The sequence below is a fragment of the Guillardia theta genome (genome assembly GCF_000315625.1).
Source record: "Guillardia theta CCMP2712 unplaced genomic scaffold GUITHscaffold_160, whole genome shotgun sequence".
Taxonomy (NCBI): domain Eukaryota; class Cryptophyceae; order Pyrenomonadales; family Geminigeraceae; genus Guillardia; species Guillardia theta.
This window is the reverse complement of record NW_005434515.1, coordinates 114,152-131,995: the sequence shown is the minus strand read 5'-3', so window position 1 is coordinate 131,995 and position 17,844 is coordinate 114,152. Positions and strand designations below refer to the sequence as shown.

General features: G+C 47.4%; 6 protein-coding genes across 6 annotated transcripts; 2 read left to right on the top strand and 4 right to left on the bottom strand.

The window, feature by feature from the left end:
• On the bottom strand, window positions 1-391 carry GUITHDRAFT_155882 (hypothetical protein; the record flags this gene model as incomplete). The annotated part of the gene is made up of 2 exons (XM_005820914.1): window positions 1-120; window positions 184-391. Coding segments are annotated over 2 exons (188 nt in total), but the record flags the coding sequence as incomplete, so codon positions are not given.
• Window positions 392-2,919: 2,528 nt separating this feature from the next.
• On the bottom strand, window positions 2,920-3,886 carry GUITHDRAFT_119851 (hypothetical protein; the record flags this gene model as incomplete). Its single annotated transcript, XM_005820913.1, has 2 exons — window positions 2,920-3,149; window positions 3,205-3,886. The coding sequence occupies 2 exons, from the start codon at window positions 3,884-3,886 to the stop codon at window positions 2,920-2,922; spliced, it is 912 nt and encodes a 303-aa protein (XP_005820970.1).
• A 1,079-nt stretch (window positions 3,887-4,965) lies between these two features.
• Window positions 4,966-5,486, bottom strand: GUITHDRAFT_147558 (hypothetical protein; the record flags this gene model as incomplete). Its single annotated transcript, XM_005820912.1, has 4 exons — window positions 4,966-5,031; window positions 5,086-5,164; window positions 5,215-5,292; window positions 5,338-5,486. 4 exons carry the CDS (start codon window positions 5,484-5,486, stop codon window positions 4,966-4,968), a joined length of 372 nt encoding a protein of 123 aa, XP_005820969.1.
• A 2,498-nt stretch (window positions 5,487-7,984) lies between these two features.
• Window positions 7,985-10,538, bottom strand: GUITHDRAFT_119849 (hypothetical protein; the record flags this gene model as incomplete). Its single annotated transcript, XM_005820911.1, has 8 exons — window positions 7,985-8,218; window positions 8,269-8,988; window positions 9,033-9,087; window positions 9,140-9,403; window positions 9,457-9,923; window positions 9,983-10,249; window positions 10,303-10,390; window positions 10,435-10,538. The coding sequence occupies 8 exons, from the start codon at window positions 10,536-10,538 to the stop codon at window positions 7,985-7,987; spliced, it is 2,199 nt and encodes a 732-aa protein (XP_005820968.1).
• A 1,965-nt stretch (window positions 10,539-12,503) lies between these two features.
• Window positions 12,504-13,670, top strand: GUITHDRAFT_147556 (hypothetical protein; the record flags this gene model as incomplete). The annotated part of the gene is made up of 9 exons (XM_005820910.1): window positions 12,504-12,601; window positions 12,660-12,724; window positions 12,824-12,957; window positions 13,010-13,088; window positions 13,136-13,187; window positions 13,243-13,276; window positions 13,375-13,437; window positions 13,493-13,531; window positions 13,665-13,670. The coding sequence occupies 9 exons, from the start codon at window positions 12,504-12,506 to the stop codon at window positions 13,668-13,670; spliced, it is 570 nt and encodes a 189-aa protein (XP_005820967.1).
• A 2,322-nt stretch (window positions 13,671-15,992) lies between these two features.
• Window positions 15,993-16,712, top strand: GUITHDRAFT_155881 (hypothetical protein). The gene has a single exon (XM_005820909.1). The coding sequence runs from the start codon at window positions 16,430-16,432 to the stop codon at window positions 16,613-16,615; it is 186 nt and encodes a 61-aa protein (XP_005820966.1). The 5' UTR covers window positions 15,993-16,429; the 3' UTR covers window positions 16,616-16,712.
• The last annotated feature ends 1,132 nt before the right edge of the window (window positions 16,713-17,844 follow it).

Sequence of the window (17,844 nt, the reverse complement as noted above, 5' to 3'; positions counted from 1 at the left end):
GCTCCGTCTTTCCATCTCTCCTCTAGCCATGCATCTTCGGCTACCTGGGTCATCTGAAGCTCGCCTGCGCGTTTTTGGCCATTCTCTCGCCTTTCCATCTGGTTAGGTCTACGTTCCATGGTGAGCTTCGCTGCTTGCCATTCCTTGTTGCCTGTTTCTTGCGCGTGTTGTAACGCTCTGCAGATGCATTGGATCGTTTCTCGCATGTGCACTTGTTCTAGACCCCCTCCCCAGAGCCCATCCAGCAGCAGGTGCCTTGTTCTCACGAGCCATTGTTGGTGTGGCGGGACGCCTTGTTGCCTACCTATGTTGAAGATATCGTGTTGTTGCGTCTGCTTTCGTGTCTTTGCGATCAGTAGCAGATGCAGTAGTACAAAAATTCCGCAGTTGTAGCCGTCCGTTTGTTGCAGTCCCGTTGACACACATGCCCTCCATGCCTTGTCGTCTTGTTCTTGTTGGTCGCTAATTGCCTCGGTGATGATCGTCGCCACGAGTGATGCTAGGTCCATTCGCTGTGCGCCCCCCAATTGAAACTGTGCATCCCTTTGACTTCTGACTGTCCCCAGGTCTCTCTCCCCGGCCGTGTTGAGCGAGTCGACGATGTGTATTCTTTTTGTGTTGACATCTGCCACGATTAGGATCCAATGATTGCCGTTTTCTACGCATGGGAATAATAATGGTTGATCTGCTCCGGCTAACAGTCGCTTTGCTCTCCTTGCCCTTCCCTCCTGATCTCTCAAACCCGCTACTATTCTCGGGAGAACAATGGTCCCTCTCTGCAGCCCAAATTGGTTTCTAGTTTGCTCGCTGGCATACCTCGTGCCTTGGAGCCATGCTATTTGAAATCTGTCTTCCGCTGGTTCTAAATTTCGGTTTACCTCAACGATTAATGCCTCCATAACGTCCTCAGAGAGAAATCCATCTTCTCCTGAGTTGAGCAGCGCCGCTGCTCCGTACTCTCTATTGTTTTCCCGTAGACTCCAGGGGATCTCCCCTATCAAGTCGAATGTTTGTATTTTTCTGTTTTTTGGATTTTCTTTGTCATTCTTTTTCTCACCTTCTTGTCTCTTTCTGCTTGATTCCACCACGCCCTGGTGCCCACTGTCCCACCTGCCCTCAACTCCTCCTCCTCCTCCTGCTTCCATTAGGCTTGCGCTGCTGGGAAGGAGTCAAGCGACATCTCTTCCGATTCTGCCGCCATGCTCCCAGCCGCGGGTACATCTTCCATTCGAGCGTCTTTCATCTGTAGCTCACTGCTCAAAACAAATTTCAATTCGTTTCTATCTCCCAGCATTCCTACGAGGGAGAGCGCCGTTGCCTCCAGGAATTTATTCAAAGCAATGAAGAGGAGATCAGTTTTCAATGGCTTCTCTTCATTTGGTGCGAAAGCGCTGTTCTTGCGCTTAGCTACCTTCCACTTGCGCTTAGCTACCTTCCACTGCGCTTAGAACCCTAAACCCTAAACCCTAAACCCTAAACCCTAAACCCTAAACCCTAAACCCTAAACCCTAAACCCTAAACCCTAAACCCTAAACCCTAAACCCTAAACCCTAGTAGTAGTAGTAGTCGATTTTATTAGAATGCTAGAATAGTCGCATCGGGTACCTTCCCGGTCTAGTCTAGTCTAAATGGGTTCTCACGCTTGGCAGAGCGGCCCTTCTTGGATGGCCCGTTGTGGCATCCAGAGTTCTATCGCTGTTCCGCTGTTTCTGTTGTTTCCATAGTCCTCCGTTCCGAGCCGCCGGTGCCGTATCTCCTCCGGGCCCGGGTTGACGGTTTCAGTGTAACCGTCCACCTTTCTATTTTTTGCGCTAAGGCCATGTCCCTTCCCTGCCTGCCGCTTGTGAAGCTTCCCCATCGGTCTGTCCTCGTTGCCCTTTCCCCTGTCGTCATCCATCTGTCTCCTGTGTCCTAGCCCCTTCCTTGCCATGTTGGTTGTTTTTTCGCCTGTGAGGCTTCCCCTTCGGTCTGTCCTCGTTGACCGTTGCCCTTTCGTCTTCCATCTGTCTTCTGTGTCCTTGCCCCTTCCCTGCCATGCTGATCCTGGTTGCTTGCTTTTTGAGGCTTCCCTTTTGATCCTTCCTCGTTGATCTTTACCCAGTCATCTTCCAACCATCTTATATCCTTCATGCTTGTTCTCTGTTAGTCGTGTCTCCTCAGGCACGACGTGAGCTTCTACAAGAAGCGATGACTGGATCTCATACCAGATGGGCTCTGCTACTTCAGAGGGAGCAATCGCATTGTGCTGGTGGAGATAGCGAGAACTTCAGAGCTCACGGGCGAGGGAAGCAGTCTGGCAAACCTGAAAGCAAAGTTTCAGGAGAAAGAACAGAAATATGCAGCACTGCGGGCAGAGATGACAAGCAGGAGCGACAACACAGAGGTCATACAAGCCACGTTCATTGCAGGAGTGAGAGGCAGTATTATGGAGCGGGAATGGACCACAAATTTCCGGAACTTGCTCATGGACGAGGATATGATTGACAGAGCCATGACCAAGATAGTCATCCAGCTGCTCGAAGTGCAACACATGCTGTGGACCTCAAGGAGACGCTGCCTGAAATAACCGGCGCTGCCTGAAATAACCGGCGCTGCCTGAAATAACCGGCGCTGCCTGAAATAACCGGCGCTGCCTGAAATAACCGGCGCTGCCTGAAATAACCGGCGCTGCCTGAAATAACCGGCGCTGCCTGAAATAACCGGCGCTGCCTGAAATAACCGGCGCTGCCTGAAATAACCGGCGCTGCCTGAAATAACCGGCGCTGCCTGAAATAACCGGCGCTGCCTGAAATAACCGGCGCTGCCTGAAATAACCGGCGCTGCCTGAAATAACCGGCGCTGCCTGAAATAACCGGCGCTCCTAAACCCTAAACCCTAAACCCTCCGCCTCTTGTCCACCTCTAAGACTTGACTCGAGCTTCAAGCAAGCGAGAGGCCTGCACCGGCCTCCTCCTCCACGCCCTCGCCCTCCTCAGCCTCCATGTCGACTTCCTCCCTCATCATCAGCCGCAGTCGGTCTTGCTTGTCGACCTTGCCCGTGCAGCTCAACCCATGGTGCTCAGCAAATTTACTGATCGCAAGAAACAAGAGGCTTACAGATCGACTCTCGATGTCATCGCTCTCAGCCTCCTGCTCGAGCGCATCAGTCGCTGCTGCCCTTGGAGAGAAGGCGCTGCCCCTCCTCGCTGCCTTGTCCCCTTGCACCCGTGTCCTGGCAGCGCTGCTCGCCGAGGTACGCTCTGAGCTTTTCTTTCAACATGTTTCGCTTCGTTCCCAGCGTCGGCGTGGCTGCCCAAGCTCCGAGCGTCATGAACTCCACGTTGCCCGGCGAGCAGAAGGTTTCATGCAGCTTGCCAACACTCTTGTCTAGCTCCAGGGAGATCGGCTTGCCAGCTAGCAGCTCCTCCTCTGATGTCTCCAAGAGCATCGTCGAGAGGTCGAGCAAGACCTGTTGATCGACTGGCCCTGACGGTGACGCTGCTTCCATGGTGATCCTGTCGATGTCGCTGAGCTCCAGCCATCCAGCGCCTTGCTGCTGCCCTTGGGGCTCTTGGGCTTGCTCCTCGCTGCTCGGGCTCCTCTCTTCCTCATGCTGAGGGTTGAGCTTGAACCCCACTGCCTCCAGCTTGACTTCCAGGATCCCTTCCAAGTAGAAGGGCATGTCGTCCATCAGGCGTCGAGCCTCTGCCTTGGTCGCCAGGGAGAGAGCTATCGAGCTTCCGTCCCAGCTGAGCGTGTCTCGATCTTCCTCGACCTCGACGCTGACCGGCGTCACGCCTATCCTTCTTGCTAACTCCAACATGGCTCGCTTGACTCTCGTGATCGATGTGTTACCTCCTCCGCACAGCGCTTCCATCTCCTTCCTCGAGAAGCGGCCTGTGCTCATGCTTGACCTCGACTTGATCTGCACTCTGAAGCTGCTGCGCCCCGCATGATCTGTCTCGCGAAGTGCCCTCCTTTGCTTGGCAATCTTTCAGCGACATACGTCTTCGGGCTCGGCCCCTTGCGACCTCTCTGCCCAGGACCCGGCCTGCACGAGCATGCCAGCAAGCGGTTGTACCTCTGCGGCTGCAAGAGATTGCAATCTGCTTTTCCCTGCTCTTACTAAGGCCGGCCCCTAAACCCTAAACCCTAGATGGAGTCGACAAGGCCATCATGCGGAAAGCACCTTACAGACCTGAGATAGCACGAGCAGACGACATCAGTCACCGTCTCCTTCCTTCGGAATGAAGCCTGCAGCCATGGCGCTATGCAGCTCTCCTAACGAAAGTGCTGGAGTTGACGTGTCCTTGTATAGGACTGAGTGGGAAACTCGGACACGAGCAATCTGTTTCCTCTCCTCTTTGGATAGATACCACATGATCAAACAACCGTTTCTGCACAGAAAAATATCCTGTTCAGCACCCTAGCTCGCAAGGATCCCCTCAAACTGCGGGGGGGGACTGCATGCTTTTGAGTCCGGCGGCCTTGCTTTTGAGCTCCGGCGGCCTTGCTTTTGAGCCTCCGGCGGCCTTGCTTTTGAGCCTCCGGCGGCCTTGCTTTTGAGCCTCCGGCGGCCTTGCTTCTGAGTCCGGCGGCCTTGCTTTTGCCAGAGTCCGGCGGCCTTGCTTTTGAGCTCCGGCGGCCTTGTTTTTGAGCCTTTGGCGGCCTTGCTTTTGAGCCTTTGGCGGCCTTGCTTCTGAGTCCGGCGGCCTTGCTTTTGAGCCTCCGGCGGCCTTGCTTTTGAGCCTCCGGCGGCCTTGCTTTTGAGCCTCCGGCGGCCTTGCTTTTGAGTCCGGCGGCCTTGCTTTTGAGTCCGGCGGCCTTGCTTTTGTACAGGTACATGAACGAGTGATCGTGTGAGTCTGCTAAGGGGTAGACACACTCGTACAATGCTTTCATGTTCTCAACCCTGAATCCCTCCTCCTCCGATACAGATTATACAACTTACTAAAGAAAATTCTATGACCACCTTCAACCTAGGTATTACACTCGAAGAAAGGACTCAATTTCCAATAAACGCTGTTCAAGTAAATCTTCAAACGGGCTGACCTGCATGGAAAAGTTGAAAAGGTGCTATGGGCAACAATAATGTCATGAACGCACCAGCTCTCGATCGATTTTGCTCTGATAACGCGGAGGGATATGCGAACGTTGCCTCATGAGGCCCTCAAATTGAGAGATTCTGCATACATGTCACATTATCATTCCCTTTCACACTGTGGCATTGTCTACTTCAATTGATCTGCAAGCCTGTCCTTGCTTATCGTGAGCGGAGCCTTTTGAAGCCTTTCTTCACGGATCTTGTCAACCCTGCAAGTAACTCAAATGCACATGTCAAGGCAGCACATGACACACCCGCTGCTTTCTGACTTTGAAGATGCATTTCCCTGCACACTCGACGTCTTGTGCATGACTGCGGTCTTGGGAAAACGTATTTTCTGCTTTGATAGTGCACCGGGGGACTTCCCGCCACCAATGAGCTCAGGCCATGGCTCTCTTGACATTGCCGCAGAATTCTGTGAACTAAAAAATCCTACAAGTCGAGTTAGAAACTTTGACAAGGTCACTTAATTATCACTATCAATCACTTCCATTGCTGAAAGCTGCTTGTTTGATGTCTCGACCGATTCATGATAAGGCTCAGATACTGCAAGAACAAGTCATCAGCTTCCATTGCCCCGCGAATGCTATGAGTACAACGATCAGGCTGATTGCCTTGTACAGGACTAAACCTTTCTGAATTCATTTCAGGAGGCGAAAATTGAGTATTCGATCGAACTGAAACGAAAATTTCCTACACTTCAAAGTAAGATGACTGTCGAAAGTTACCAAGAGTGAAGGGTATGACCGGCTGTCTGAAGTGATCGACAAATATATGTTTCTCGTTCTCTTCATCCGGTTTCTGGTCAACCTGAGAGTAACTTAACGCTATGACACTTAGAGTTCAATTTCGCTTGCCAGGTTGGATGATAACGCTCCAACGTCTTGCTGGCTGATTTTTTCATTACGCTGTAAGTCAATCTTGTGTTCATTTTCAAATATTCCAAGGTGAATCATAGACACATCCCATTCTTTGCCGACAAGATTTCTCGAGCTCCTGTGAGTCTCAGAGTTTGAGAAGGGAGGGCCCCTGATTCCACCTTGATGGTTCTGTCGTAGTTCAGGCGAACAAAACCAAACTCTACACGTACCATCGAGATGTACACATTCCTTTCGGATTGCGACCCTCGTGGTTTCAACGGATCTTTCTCACCGACATCTCTTCGCTGGATTGTTCTGCACTGCTTTTAACTCACGATAGAAACATATCATGGTTCACGTAGATCGGTGTGAGAGCGATCGTCCTTGGACAAGCGTTGACCTGCATATGGTTGTGAGCATAGATTCAACATTACGTGTTTGAAAACCAGGACACGTCGACAGCATGTTCTGTAATCGCAGGAAGCGTGAGTCGCGGAACCATTTTTCGTCTTGAGGAAGCAGCACATTCGTTAGCCTCAGCTCCTGGAGTGAGTTTGACGTTGCACGAATCGATCCTAAGAGATGACCAGCTCATCAGATCGTCGAAGAATTTCCGAAAGAAAAACCTCTTCTTGCGATCAACCCCGAAACCTGATATGTGAAACGTTGTAGTATGTGATTCTCTCTGCTTGTTGAAGAGCTTGTCCCTGACACCGAGAGCGAATTACAACAGTTCCGCTCAAGCCTCTCCTAAATGCACCTGACTTCGGTTCGAAACAAAGCAAATTCTTTGTGCAGGTCATCCACCTTGTTTCCCAGAAGCTCTTTGTCCTGATGGGTTGTAAGCATTCCGGGAAAGCAGTATCAATTTTATCACCTTGATTGATTTTAGTTGTGCCATCGTAATGGTGTCAACGTATGAGGTGTTGACGGAAGCCTCCATTGATTCAATGTAAGGAGCCCTCTCACCACAATGCGACAAGCTCCATCGATTTTAACTGAAACATTCGACTTTGAGACAATAAAACGAAGTGATGGTCATTTTCTTTATCGCCCTCGCTACAAGCTTCATTGCTTCTCTTTCTCCTCCTATCTTAATCTCGTCCTCATCCCGTCCTCTCTTTGTAACTCCACCACTGCACTGTTAACCATCCGATCCTGTCCGATCGTTTTTACTACTTGGGCATCAAAACTCTCTAGCTGAAAAAAAAAGGTCATCGCTTATTATCCCTGGGATAGAGGGAATTTTGGATGCGCTTTTAATTAAAAACCCGTTTGCTGAGAAGTAACGAAGACAAAGAATTGACTCATGCATGTTTGTGAGAACTCAATCACTCAGTTGGTGCAGAGAATTCATGACGGACAGATGTATGTGATCATTGTGTGTCTGTCCCTGCTGACGGCACTGGCGTCGAGGATTCCGAGCTTGACAAGTGTTTCGAGTTGCACAAGAAGTTGAAGGTCTCTCAAGAGAGGTATTGTTGCCTTAGCCTCCGCACTCATTCCTGTTGCCTTAGCCTCCGCACTCATTCCTGTTGCCTGGGCCGCACTCGGAACTCTCTTCTTCTCTTTAAGCAGCGAGACTTGTTTCGGAACTCTCTCGAGATCTCTGTTTTCAGTGACACACTTCTCTTACCTCGAATGATCTGTTCTGATTTGTTCTAATCTGTTTAAAGCTGTTCTACTCGACCTCGGATATTTCAAGTTGTGACCGGAAGAAGGTGAAGAAACTTTTCACTGTGCTGGCGATGACCATGCAGCTGGACCTCAGGTGTGACAAGGGCGACCTTCGAAGGACCTCAAGGAAAAATTCTACTACTGTCCTGAAGGAATTTACACCCTCCCTAAAAACCTTCCCCAGTCCCTTCCGATGCTTTTCAATGTTTTGGCTTGTGCTTTGGGATATATTTACTTTAGTTTGGTCAGTATGGAATTTCAAGAAATTTATTCTATTCCTCAACGTACGGGACTTGGCATTATCCTCGTTTTGCAGGTGACCTGGACGTAACATTACGGCGAATATTGAAAGCAAGGTCGAATCTTACCATATGCTTTGAAACAAGATACTATCCCAGAAATTGTTCTGTTGTGCTTCACACTGTACACCGACATCGCGCTTGCAAGAGTTTTCTTGAGGAGATGGCTGCTCTATCTCAACAATCGATCTAAGTCCGTGACCCATCTCCGCTTGAGCTCCTATCCCATCCATGATTTGAACATCCGGCTGGTGATTTGGCGAGATTCCATCGTCCGCTTTTGGAGAGTTTCCTGTGTCCTGCTTTCAAAGTCAATGCTTCACATTTCGATCGATGCATTAGTCTGAACCTCATGAACATTTTTTGAATTCAATTTTGAGTAGGAGCCTCGGAATTGTGCCTCGATTCGCTTTAGATATTCATCAGTGTCGGAAGCTATTTGTGCAGCTTTTTGTGGAGAGGTGATTTTTGACATGATCTCCTTAGTGATTTCGTATCTCGTTGAATGAGTACCATCCATTTCATCTTCTGTGACAGGAATCAAGCTTGAGAACACATTTCCGTCCATCCACTCCTTTCCTCCTAATTCTTGCTCGAAATTGTTCTGATTCTTTGTTTTCTTCTCAATCATCCTCATCTCAGAAGACCTTTCCTCTTTCCTGGCTATTAGAAATTCGTTCATCAACTCTTCAGCCTGTTTTGTTGGTAATCCACTGCCAGATTCCTGTTTCGGACAATGAACAAAGCCAACTCTCCACCCTTTGGGTTGATACTGATAATCTGCAGGTGCGAATGAAATCTTGATCATGGTTCCTTCTTGCAACAATGGTTCAGCTTGATTTAGCACCATACAGCAGGGGATCTCGATCTGCAAAGGAATGCAGCTGTCATCATTCTGAAATCCTGCTTCAAGTTTAGGAATCATCGTGAACTTGTTTGAAGGATCCCAATCCAAGACAATAAGGCCAATCGCTCCCGCTTTTTGACAGAAGTGAAGTTTTCTGCTGTAATTGCAAGGCGGAGCAAAAGGTTTTGGACCTCTCTTCACCGCAACAATCTTTCCAGCTACCTTTGAGAAGATCATGGACTGCACAGAAATGATTCTTCGTTTACCTGGTCTGCATTCCATAGAGGCATGTCTGCAAACTGCGGCCTTGCCCATACAAGCCTTCCAGATATGTTGCGCAAATGTTTGTAAGCTTCATGCTTCCGCTTCTCACCCTGATGACCATGAATCAAAACCAAGCTTGCAAGGAATTATTGCATCAACATTTGTTGAAGTCGCCTTGGCGATGCAGAGGCCAACACATTGAGCCTTCCCATCCAGAAACGCCTTGGATACCTCTTCTTTGGTGCTTGGTTTCGCGCCGTCCCATAACGGCATATTGTCTTGATAACGCACGAGGTACTTTTTCGATTCGATGTGATTGTAAAGATAGCCTTCTGTTGGCAAACCGCATATAAACGAGCCCTCATAAACTTGCCTGTAGGTACCGAACATTGTCAAATGTCCAAAAATTCATATAGGAATGATTACCCGTCTGTAAAGTAATACTTCCCTTGTCCGGTCAACTCTCCCCCCACAAAGAATCCATGAATTTCTGTACCATCTGGCAACTTCATCTCACAAAAGCCATGCGGGAGTCCATTTTGCAATTGTCCAGAGAACGTTAAACCATAGCGTACAAGGACATGATACCCGTTGCCAGTGTCTTGCTGTACGGCATGCTCGGATCTGACTTCGGATTCTCGAGCTTCGCCGTTGGTTTGACTCCGATAGGATGATACTTGCTTGTCTGAAGGACCCGTGGTGGTTTGTTCTCCCGCCTGAGAGGCATCGCTTCTTGGATTGATTGAATGCCTGGCTGTTTCAGGGTCGTTCTGCTTTATGAGAGGTTCGATCACAGCTGATGCTCGATATCTTATCCACTCCCAGTTCTGTTGTCCAGCAATACCTTCGATCTTGCCAATCACTCGTCTCATGATTCTCCTGTTCAAATCGGCCTGGTTAAGGAAGTGAGTGCCCGTTCAGAAATGATGTGTTAGTTTTAATCGAAAAATACCAATATGTTATCTGAGGCTTCTGGATCTTGCAGTGGATTTTGCACAGGTGATTGTTGATTGACAGATTGTTCTTGCAGGCGCTCGTGCTTCCTTGCGTTAAAGAATTCTTTCATCAACGCATCAGCCTCATTTTTAGAAATCCCGAATTTGCTTTCTTGGCGAGGACAGCCTACAATTCCTGCCCTGTAGCCTAGATTTGTTCCAGGCTGGACGGGTGGAAATGCAATTATGTGAGTGGCACCTTCTTGAAGCAGTGAGATATCTTTCTGCATGAGCAACACGAACGGTTAGATGCCATTGACGCAGGAATCCAGCTCACTTGCAAAATCATCACTGCTGGGATCTTGACTTGCACGAGAGGATTTCCACCTGGCACCACTCCAGAGGAGATTGGTCCTTCTTCCACTCTATAAGCAGCAGTCAATTTCTTTTTGCAATCAACTTCTGTGACCTCGGAATAGAAGTGAACACGTCGGTATTTTGATTGTCCACAAAGACCACAGCAACAGCACCCGCTAGTTGAGCATGATGTAATTTTGTGGTGAAAGACACCATTTCTGCTGGAGGTTTGGGGCCTCTCATTATTGCAACTATCTTCCCTCGGACTTCATCAGCGTTCCATAATGGAACATCAGCAAAGGGGGGCCGTGCTAGCACAAGCCTTGCAGATATATTTCTGATATGGGCATAAGAATCTTCATCTTGCGCTAGGCATTCAAGTCAAATTTAAAACCGTAGACATGAGCAACAATACCTTCCCTTGTTGGCAAAGCATTCAAAATAACTTTTTTGCAGGCTAGGCAATTGACCTTCCCTGGTACATACGGCTGGAGCAAATACTCAGAAGCTCCATTTGATGTGATATCACACAACCAGCTCTTTTAATAACATAGTTGCTTACCTTGTGAGAGACTTCTTCCTTTTTCAGAGGAGTCGCTCCTTCTTCAAAAGACACTTTTCCATCATATTCGACCTGGCTGACAGTTCAAAAATGGTTCTTATGCATTCTTTCTCGTCACCTTCCATCGAGTCCCATCGTCATCATCCAGAAATCCTACCCCATGAGGATTTCCATCTTTAAAATGTCCTAGAATTTCAATAAGTTCAATGCTTTCAGTACTTTAACCACCTGTAAATCTAAAGCCTTTCTTTGAAAAATACTTGGCTCCACCATACATTTTCCCATTCTTGAAATTACCATGGTACTCGAATAGGTCTGACCTGCTAATTGATTACTATTCACCGTAGCACGAATAACATCTATATGAAAACCTTATTGATCCTTGAAATTCCCTCAATGTCCCCTTAGAATAACCTTGGTAGTCGTTCAGATTGCAGGTAATAAAAACATCGATAATTTCACCGCAATACTCATTTCCATCAATCACATTCCTAATGTACATCAAAGAATCTTTGGCCTTGTTGTCCTTTGAATTCGACTGATTCTCAATCGCATATGATGATCTTGCTTCCTGGACTCGTTTGAGCCAGCGTGCAAGCTTTGATTCTGGAGTATTTCAAATGATCTCAAAACACATTTCCAAATGCATCCTTACCAGTCCTAGGTTTCGTTTGATTAGCATCGTTGCAGTTTCTTGAATTTCTGATTCTTTCAAGCCACCTATCGAGACGAGTTGAACCACTAAATGAAACACAAATCAGATCTGGTTGTTCACAGCTGGTCCATGAGAATGGATTACTTTGTATTGTGTTCCAATGTTCCCGTTTCATGGCAATGCTGGTTCGAGCTGTCAAGAATCGTGGAAGTAGAACTTTGAATCCAATGCATCAGCTTCTCATATGGTTTGTCCTTGCTCGTCCCTGATACTTCCAAAATGACAAAGTGAGACAAGAGCCGAGTCTTCACAGAGATTTCACGACACGAGGAGTTACCTTGTTGTAACTTCTTCGCAATATACTCCTTCAGAGGTAAGTGAAGGCAGTGATGAGCTACCCTGTCAAGCCACAGATCGAGCACTTCTTCTTGCAAGGAATGCATAGCCGGCTGATCCATCCTTGTCACTGTCAGGACGATCAAGGGAGCCAGTCACTGAAATCTGTTGGGCTCAGCAGCAGGACACGTGACCATGGAACCAGCTCGTGACTGGGCTTGACCCTCCTGCCCGCTTCGAGCAGCTCAGCTATCCTCCAGCTCCTCAAGCTTTGCCAGAAGCGCCGGATGCTGCATCACCGACAGCGAAACTGTGGCTGCCAGAAATGCTTCTATTTCCGCAAGGATTGATGATAGGCCCACCGATCTGCCTCAGAGCCGAATCACCGAGAATGGAAGGGCAAAAGTGAATTCCTAGACCCCGTCTCATCAACTCTAAAAATCCCCACGTCCTCTGCCCTGCCCCCCTGCCTTCATCAGCCCTCTGCTCAGCCCTCTCCTCCTGTGTGCGCCAGCCCCGTGACTGTGCCTGTGACTCGCATACTACTGTCTCGTCCTGCTGCCCACGCGTGGCTTTGCCTCGTCCGACCTACTTGCTGCTACTCGCATACTCCATTCGCCTTGACACAATGAGTCACTGGACGGAAGAGGAGCGCAATGAGGCTCTTCGACGCCGAATGGAAGGAGCGCCCCTGATGCAAGGAGCTCCTTCTCTGAATTCCCTCAAGTATTCTTCTTCTGTCTCTCAAGAGTCATGCTCCGCCTGTGACACTCATGCATCGCAGGTTCGTGAGCAAAGGAGAAGCTGTGGTAGTAGGAGGCGAAGTTCAGGATGACTTTCTACCGGCTGGTCTTTGATTCTGTTCTACAACGCAAAGTATCTGATTCTCGCCCTCCCTTTATTCCTCTCTCCTTTAATCTCCACGTCCCTTGCCCTCTCACGCTGCAGATTCCTTCGGTGGTTCAAAGGAAGGCTACATTTTCAAGAAAGGAAGTCATGGCCTCGGATACTACCTCGATCGAGGGCCCAATCAGAACATCGAGGAAGGAGAAACAAGTAGTAGCTATGACATCGAGAAGCATGTACAACGCTTGTTGGTGAAGACTTTGTCACTGTTCTGAATTGAAAACATAGGCTCGAGGTTTGAAAGAACCAGAGAGAGAGCAGCGACCGGGAGAAGGACGGGTGGGTGCTCTGGGAGACCTGCTAGCAGGTTTTGTATATCATCATGATTTCTCAACATCAACAGTGAATTTTCAGAGAACAAAGCGAAGAAACAAGAAGAGTTTGAAAAGATCATACATGATAATAGGTCAATCCATTGTAACTGCTAGCGAATCAGTGCTGTTTTGATACCTGCTTATCAGATTCTGCCCTCCAAAAGCATTGGATGATGATGAAGTAAGCTTTCTCGGTGAAAAAGAGAGGGAAATCAGGGAAAGGGAAAGACAAAGGGTGCGAGAAGTTCTTGTCAATTTCAACCTTCTGATCCAAATCAGATAGAGGAAGAGCGAAGAACACAGAGAGAATTCAGAATTGAACAGGCAGAACAGAAGGCTGAGGTGAGAAGAGAAATGATTGGCCAACTTAAAACGTTTAAAATATGTTTTTCTGCAGAAAGATTCTTCGATTGATTTAGCAAAGATCATGGGTCAGGTAGTAAGCACCCGTCTGTCAATTCCAGACCTGATATTGCTCTATGATAACAGAAAAGGAAGCAAGCTGAGACGAATGCGCAGAGCTCGTACAAGAAAAAAATCAATTGTTGCTACGAGATGGCTGACTGCAGGTGTAGGATTCTCTCAAAATTGATTTCTGCAAATCGAAAAGCTGGAGGAGAGGTCTCTGTTGAAAAAAAGCAAAAGGTAGCGGAGCCTGCAGGAGGTCTGTCTTTGTACTGGCTCCGCGCTTCGTTGATTTCTTTCTAGGAAATGCTCTCTCGGGGCTTGCGGACTACGATGACTCGGATTGATTTCTTTTACGCTTTCCGTCCTCATCGCATTCTTTTTCCATGAGATCAGTTTTCCAACATGAGCAAATGAAACCGAATTGGCGCATCGCTGACTTGTCCTAGCCTTCCCTTTTCCTGGTCTAGTGACGTAAAGAAATTTTGCCCTGAGTCGCATGCGCTGTTGGATCGGCTCTCTCAGTGCAGCCAAGTGACATCTCAGTCGTGTCCAGAGCCTCACTGATGTTTGATGTAGACGAGATGAAGGCACGAGGGTTTTAACATGTATGCCTTTGAATGCTGGTGGGATAGGGGTGGGTGCTCGATCTCCATATCAAACCTCCTTCTAGGCTATAAAGCCCGGGGGTAGGGTAGGATGCATTTTCTCGGGCCAATTCAAGCCAAAGGGGGGTGGGGTGAGGTAATAGTCCAGCAGGGCGACCAACCATGACGGGCAGCAAGGAAGGGACAACGAGGAGAGGTGAGGAGGCTGCGAAGAAGAAGAAGCAGAAGACAGAGGAAATGAACAAGAAGAAAGGAACAAAAGAAACTCTAGGTCAGGATTTGGTGCACATGTTTAAGGATTCATGAAACTCCTCTACCACCCTCACCGTGACCACCCTCACAGCCAACCCTCACAGCCAGCACCAGTCAGATACCATTCAGAGTTGCTTAGGGCTCGATGGAAACTGATAGGATTTCGAATGCATCGTATTATATCCTCACAACCCTGCCAATCTTAATTTCGTCTGATTTTATTTCAGGAAAATTCTTCCTTTTCTACATATTTTTCGTGAGCTTGTATGGTCTGCACAATACGAATGGTTCTGAGTTGAATCTTGTTGTCAAGCGTCATCACTCATAATTCAATGTCTCAGCTTTACCCTGCAAACTGTCCCAGTACGTGGCAAAGAGGTTAGATACACTCTTGTTTGCATTTTATAACTTTGGTATCCATAACAGTACAGTCAACTTGAAAACTCCTACCCCGGCGGTTTCGGTTGCCTTTTCAAGAGGTGAAAAAAGCAGAAAGCTTCCAATTTTCTTAAAGTTCCACTAGATGGCTCATTCCTCCTCCTGCCGTTAGCATCTAACAAAATATGGCGGTAAGCGACACTTGTTGACTCCACTTACTGACTTGATGTAGTTTCGCCGTGAATGGTACCCAGCAAGGAGTATTGAATTTAGTCAATTTCAAGAAGCCTGTCAATGGAATGGTGAAGGTAGGGTACAAAACGAGAGTTTTAAGCAGTTTTACAAGTCGAGAACAGATGGGTAAAGATAGCTATGGAGTGTACAATGAACGAGACAAGATTGTAAAGAATACTCTCCTCCGTTTTTTGCAGAATTGACATATATTAAGATCTCGGTGTTTCCTGTTGCTCCGGCCACGAAGCAAGTTGACAACTCAACGACAACGCAATTCATCCATGCGCAGGTGAGAGTAGGTAGATTTGCGAGTTGATGAGCAGATGTTGGTTCAGCTTGGACTAAAGTTGGATGCTCCGACCCGCATTAAAGGGTATAGTCGCACAACCAAGAAGTTTTACATGGCTGCTACAGCTTTCGTCAGTCTCGTCTTCTTTTGTGAGGGGATTGCTAATTTTGCACAGAAAATGCCCCCAAAAGTCCTGTTTGTGAAGATTTCGCCGACAAGCAACAAAGCGGAATCTACGATTTTGCTGGAAGTAGGCTCAAGCAGACCATGTCAAATCTCGCCTCTTATTGTTGATATAGAAGAAGGATAAGAATTCTGCTGATTCAAAGGAACTTGTGGGATACGACAGCTGGAGACACATCTTGGCTATGCACACAGACTCCGATGGTAAGTTGCGAGGATGATTACAGGGTCAGATGAAATTTTCCAAATTTTGTTGAAATAATTCTCTGCGAGGCGATTCTGATTCAAAATGTTGTGAATACGAGATTCTGACTTTCATTCAGCGACTGGGAATATCCTAGTAATGGGAATTCGTGTCGACAACATAAAATCTTCAAAAGACAAACCGAGGAAGCAAAGAACAGTGAGACTGACTTTTATCATTTCTTTCTTTTAGAACTATAGTATGAGATTCATGATGAATTTTTCAAGATTTTTATTGCTCAGCTGTCTAAAGATGGAAAAATTGTTGAAAGTGATGACATTCCGTTGAATCCGAGGTAACGTTTCCATTAACCTGTTCTTTCGCATTCTTGTACTGTGAATTCATTTCTCAACACGATCAGATATGAATTTCTGTGACTGTTTTTACAAGGCATGTTCCAGTAGCCTTCACAGTCCTCAAGTCTGGTACGCAATACTTTGAGAAAGATTCGTTTTTCATTAACCGACAGGAAAGATCCGGATAGTGACAGGAACGAAGTTGATGATCGATCTGACTTGCAGGTGTTTTGTCATGCAGACACCTTCTGTATTTGATGTTCGTTCGCAGAGATCCGAACAATCCTGTAGATACCAAGAAATCTTTGTAAGGTTGCAACTCTGATTCGACAGAAGCATTGAGTGTTGTTTCAGCGATCTGATTGTGGGCAGTGTGATAGCCAAAAAGGTGATTCCAGTCTCTTTCCAAATCTTCAACTCACTCCTCTGGTTTTTATGGAATAGAATGTCACCAAGAAAGGTCGAGACGGATTCCACTTTGCTGCTCCTAAACGGTTGTTACTGCTTAGCTCCCAAGTTCATGGATCCCAACTCCGGCAAGATCTATAGGGACGGACATGGCAAAAAGTTTGCTCCGCTCCCAATGAACCCAGAAGTGAGGATTCGCTCGTTGGCTACTCTTTGGCCCTGACTTGAAAATGAGGTTTTTAAACGGCTCGTTCCTCTCCCCAAGGGTTGGATGCCCTTCAAGGCAAGTGACTGGAAGGACACGAAGAAGAAAGCACAGAAAGGTAAGTTCCCGCCTAGTCGAGAGCAGCGGGGTGGGCGCTGGCTGGGGGCAGCCGAGAAAAAGCAAGCATTTGACGATTCATCGTCTAGCCTTGCAGAGAGACAACCCAACTGCCCCCCCTAAGGGAGTTTCCTTGGCAAGGGCCTCTAAATTCAGAGGAGGAGAACTTTCCACGGTATTGTATCTGCATGAAGAATATGCGCCTCAGCGTTTGCTTTCAGCCTGATCCTCTACTACGGGAGGAGATGCAATTGCATGGATACTTTTACAACAAGGTGACAAGAAGAAATTCTTTTACAACGCCTGGAAATTAATACAACTGGCAGACCCTAGATCAATTCGTGAAAGACATCAACTTTCATGCCGGCGAATGGCTCACAAATGATCAGATTGATCGTCACTTGTCCAACGTCTAGATTTTTGTTTTCCTCAACTCTATTTTGACATGTTAAGTTCAGGTGCGGGGGGTGGTGGGGAAGGGACAAGTAGGGGACATGATTATCGTCATCTTCCTCCTGTTACTTGTCTGCATGGCTGCCAGGTTATCCCTCTTGATAGCTCTTGCCTCTTCTGAGGGAACGGGAGGTAAATGAGCTCTGAAGCAGGTATGAAGCCGCAGTGTTGGGTATGGGTATGTGCAGGGGAATAGGGTGGGTAGGCATAGTAGGTAGGTGGGTGGGTCATGTCACTATCATATCAAAGGTTGGGTAGGGTGTTTAACTCAGGGTGGCAGTATAAAAAGACATTGGCTGCTGGTACCCACCCCGTTGACTTTCACAAGTAAAAGGAATATGATGTATATCTAAGAAGGAATAATCCATAGCAAGAAACTTAGTAAATTCAACGAAAGCCACAATGATAAGGTTGATGTCCGAAAACTGATGAAATCGTGGGGTAGGGTACAATTCCAGCCCTGGTGCAAAGGGTGCGGTACGAAACGTTTTTCAAATTGGGGGTGGGGTACGAATGTCCGATGTGATCGATCAAGGTAGGGGTAGGTTTGGGGTTTGTATGGGGTGGGTGATCATGACCGCAAACGTGTAGTAAGGGTGGGCTAACTTTCAAAAATTATTCTAAATTTAAAATATTAAAATATTTATTTGAGAAGTGTCTATTGCCAAGGTAGCTCG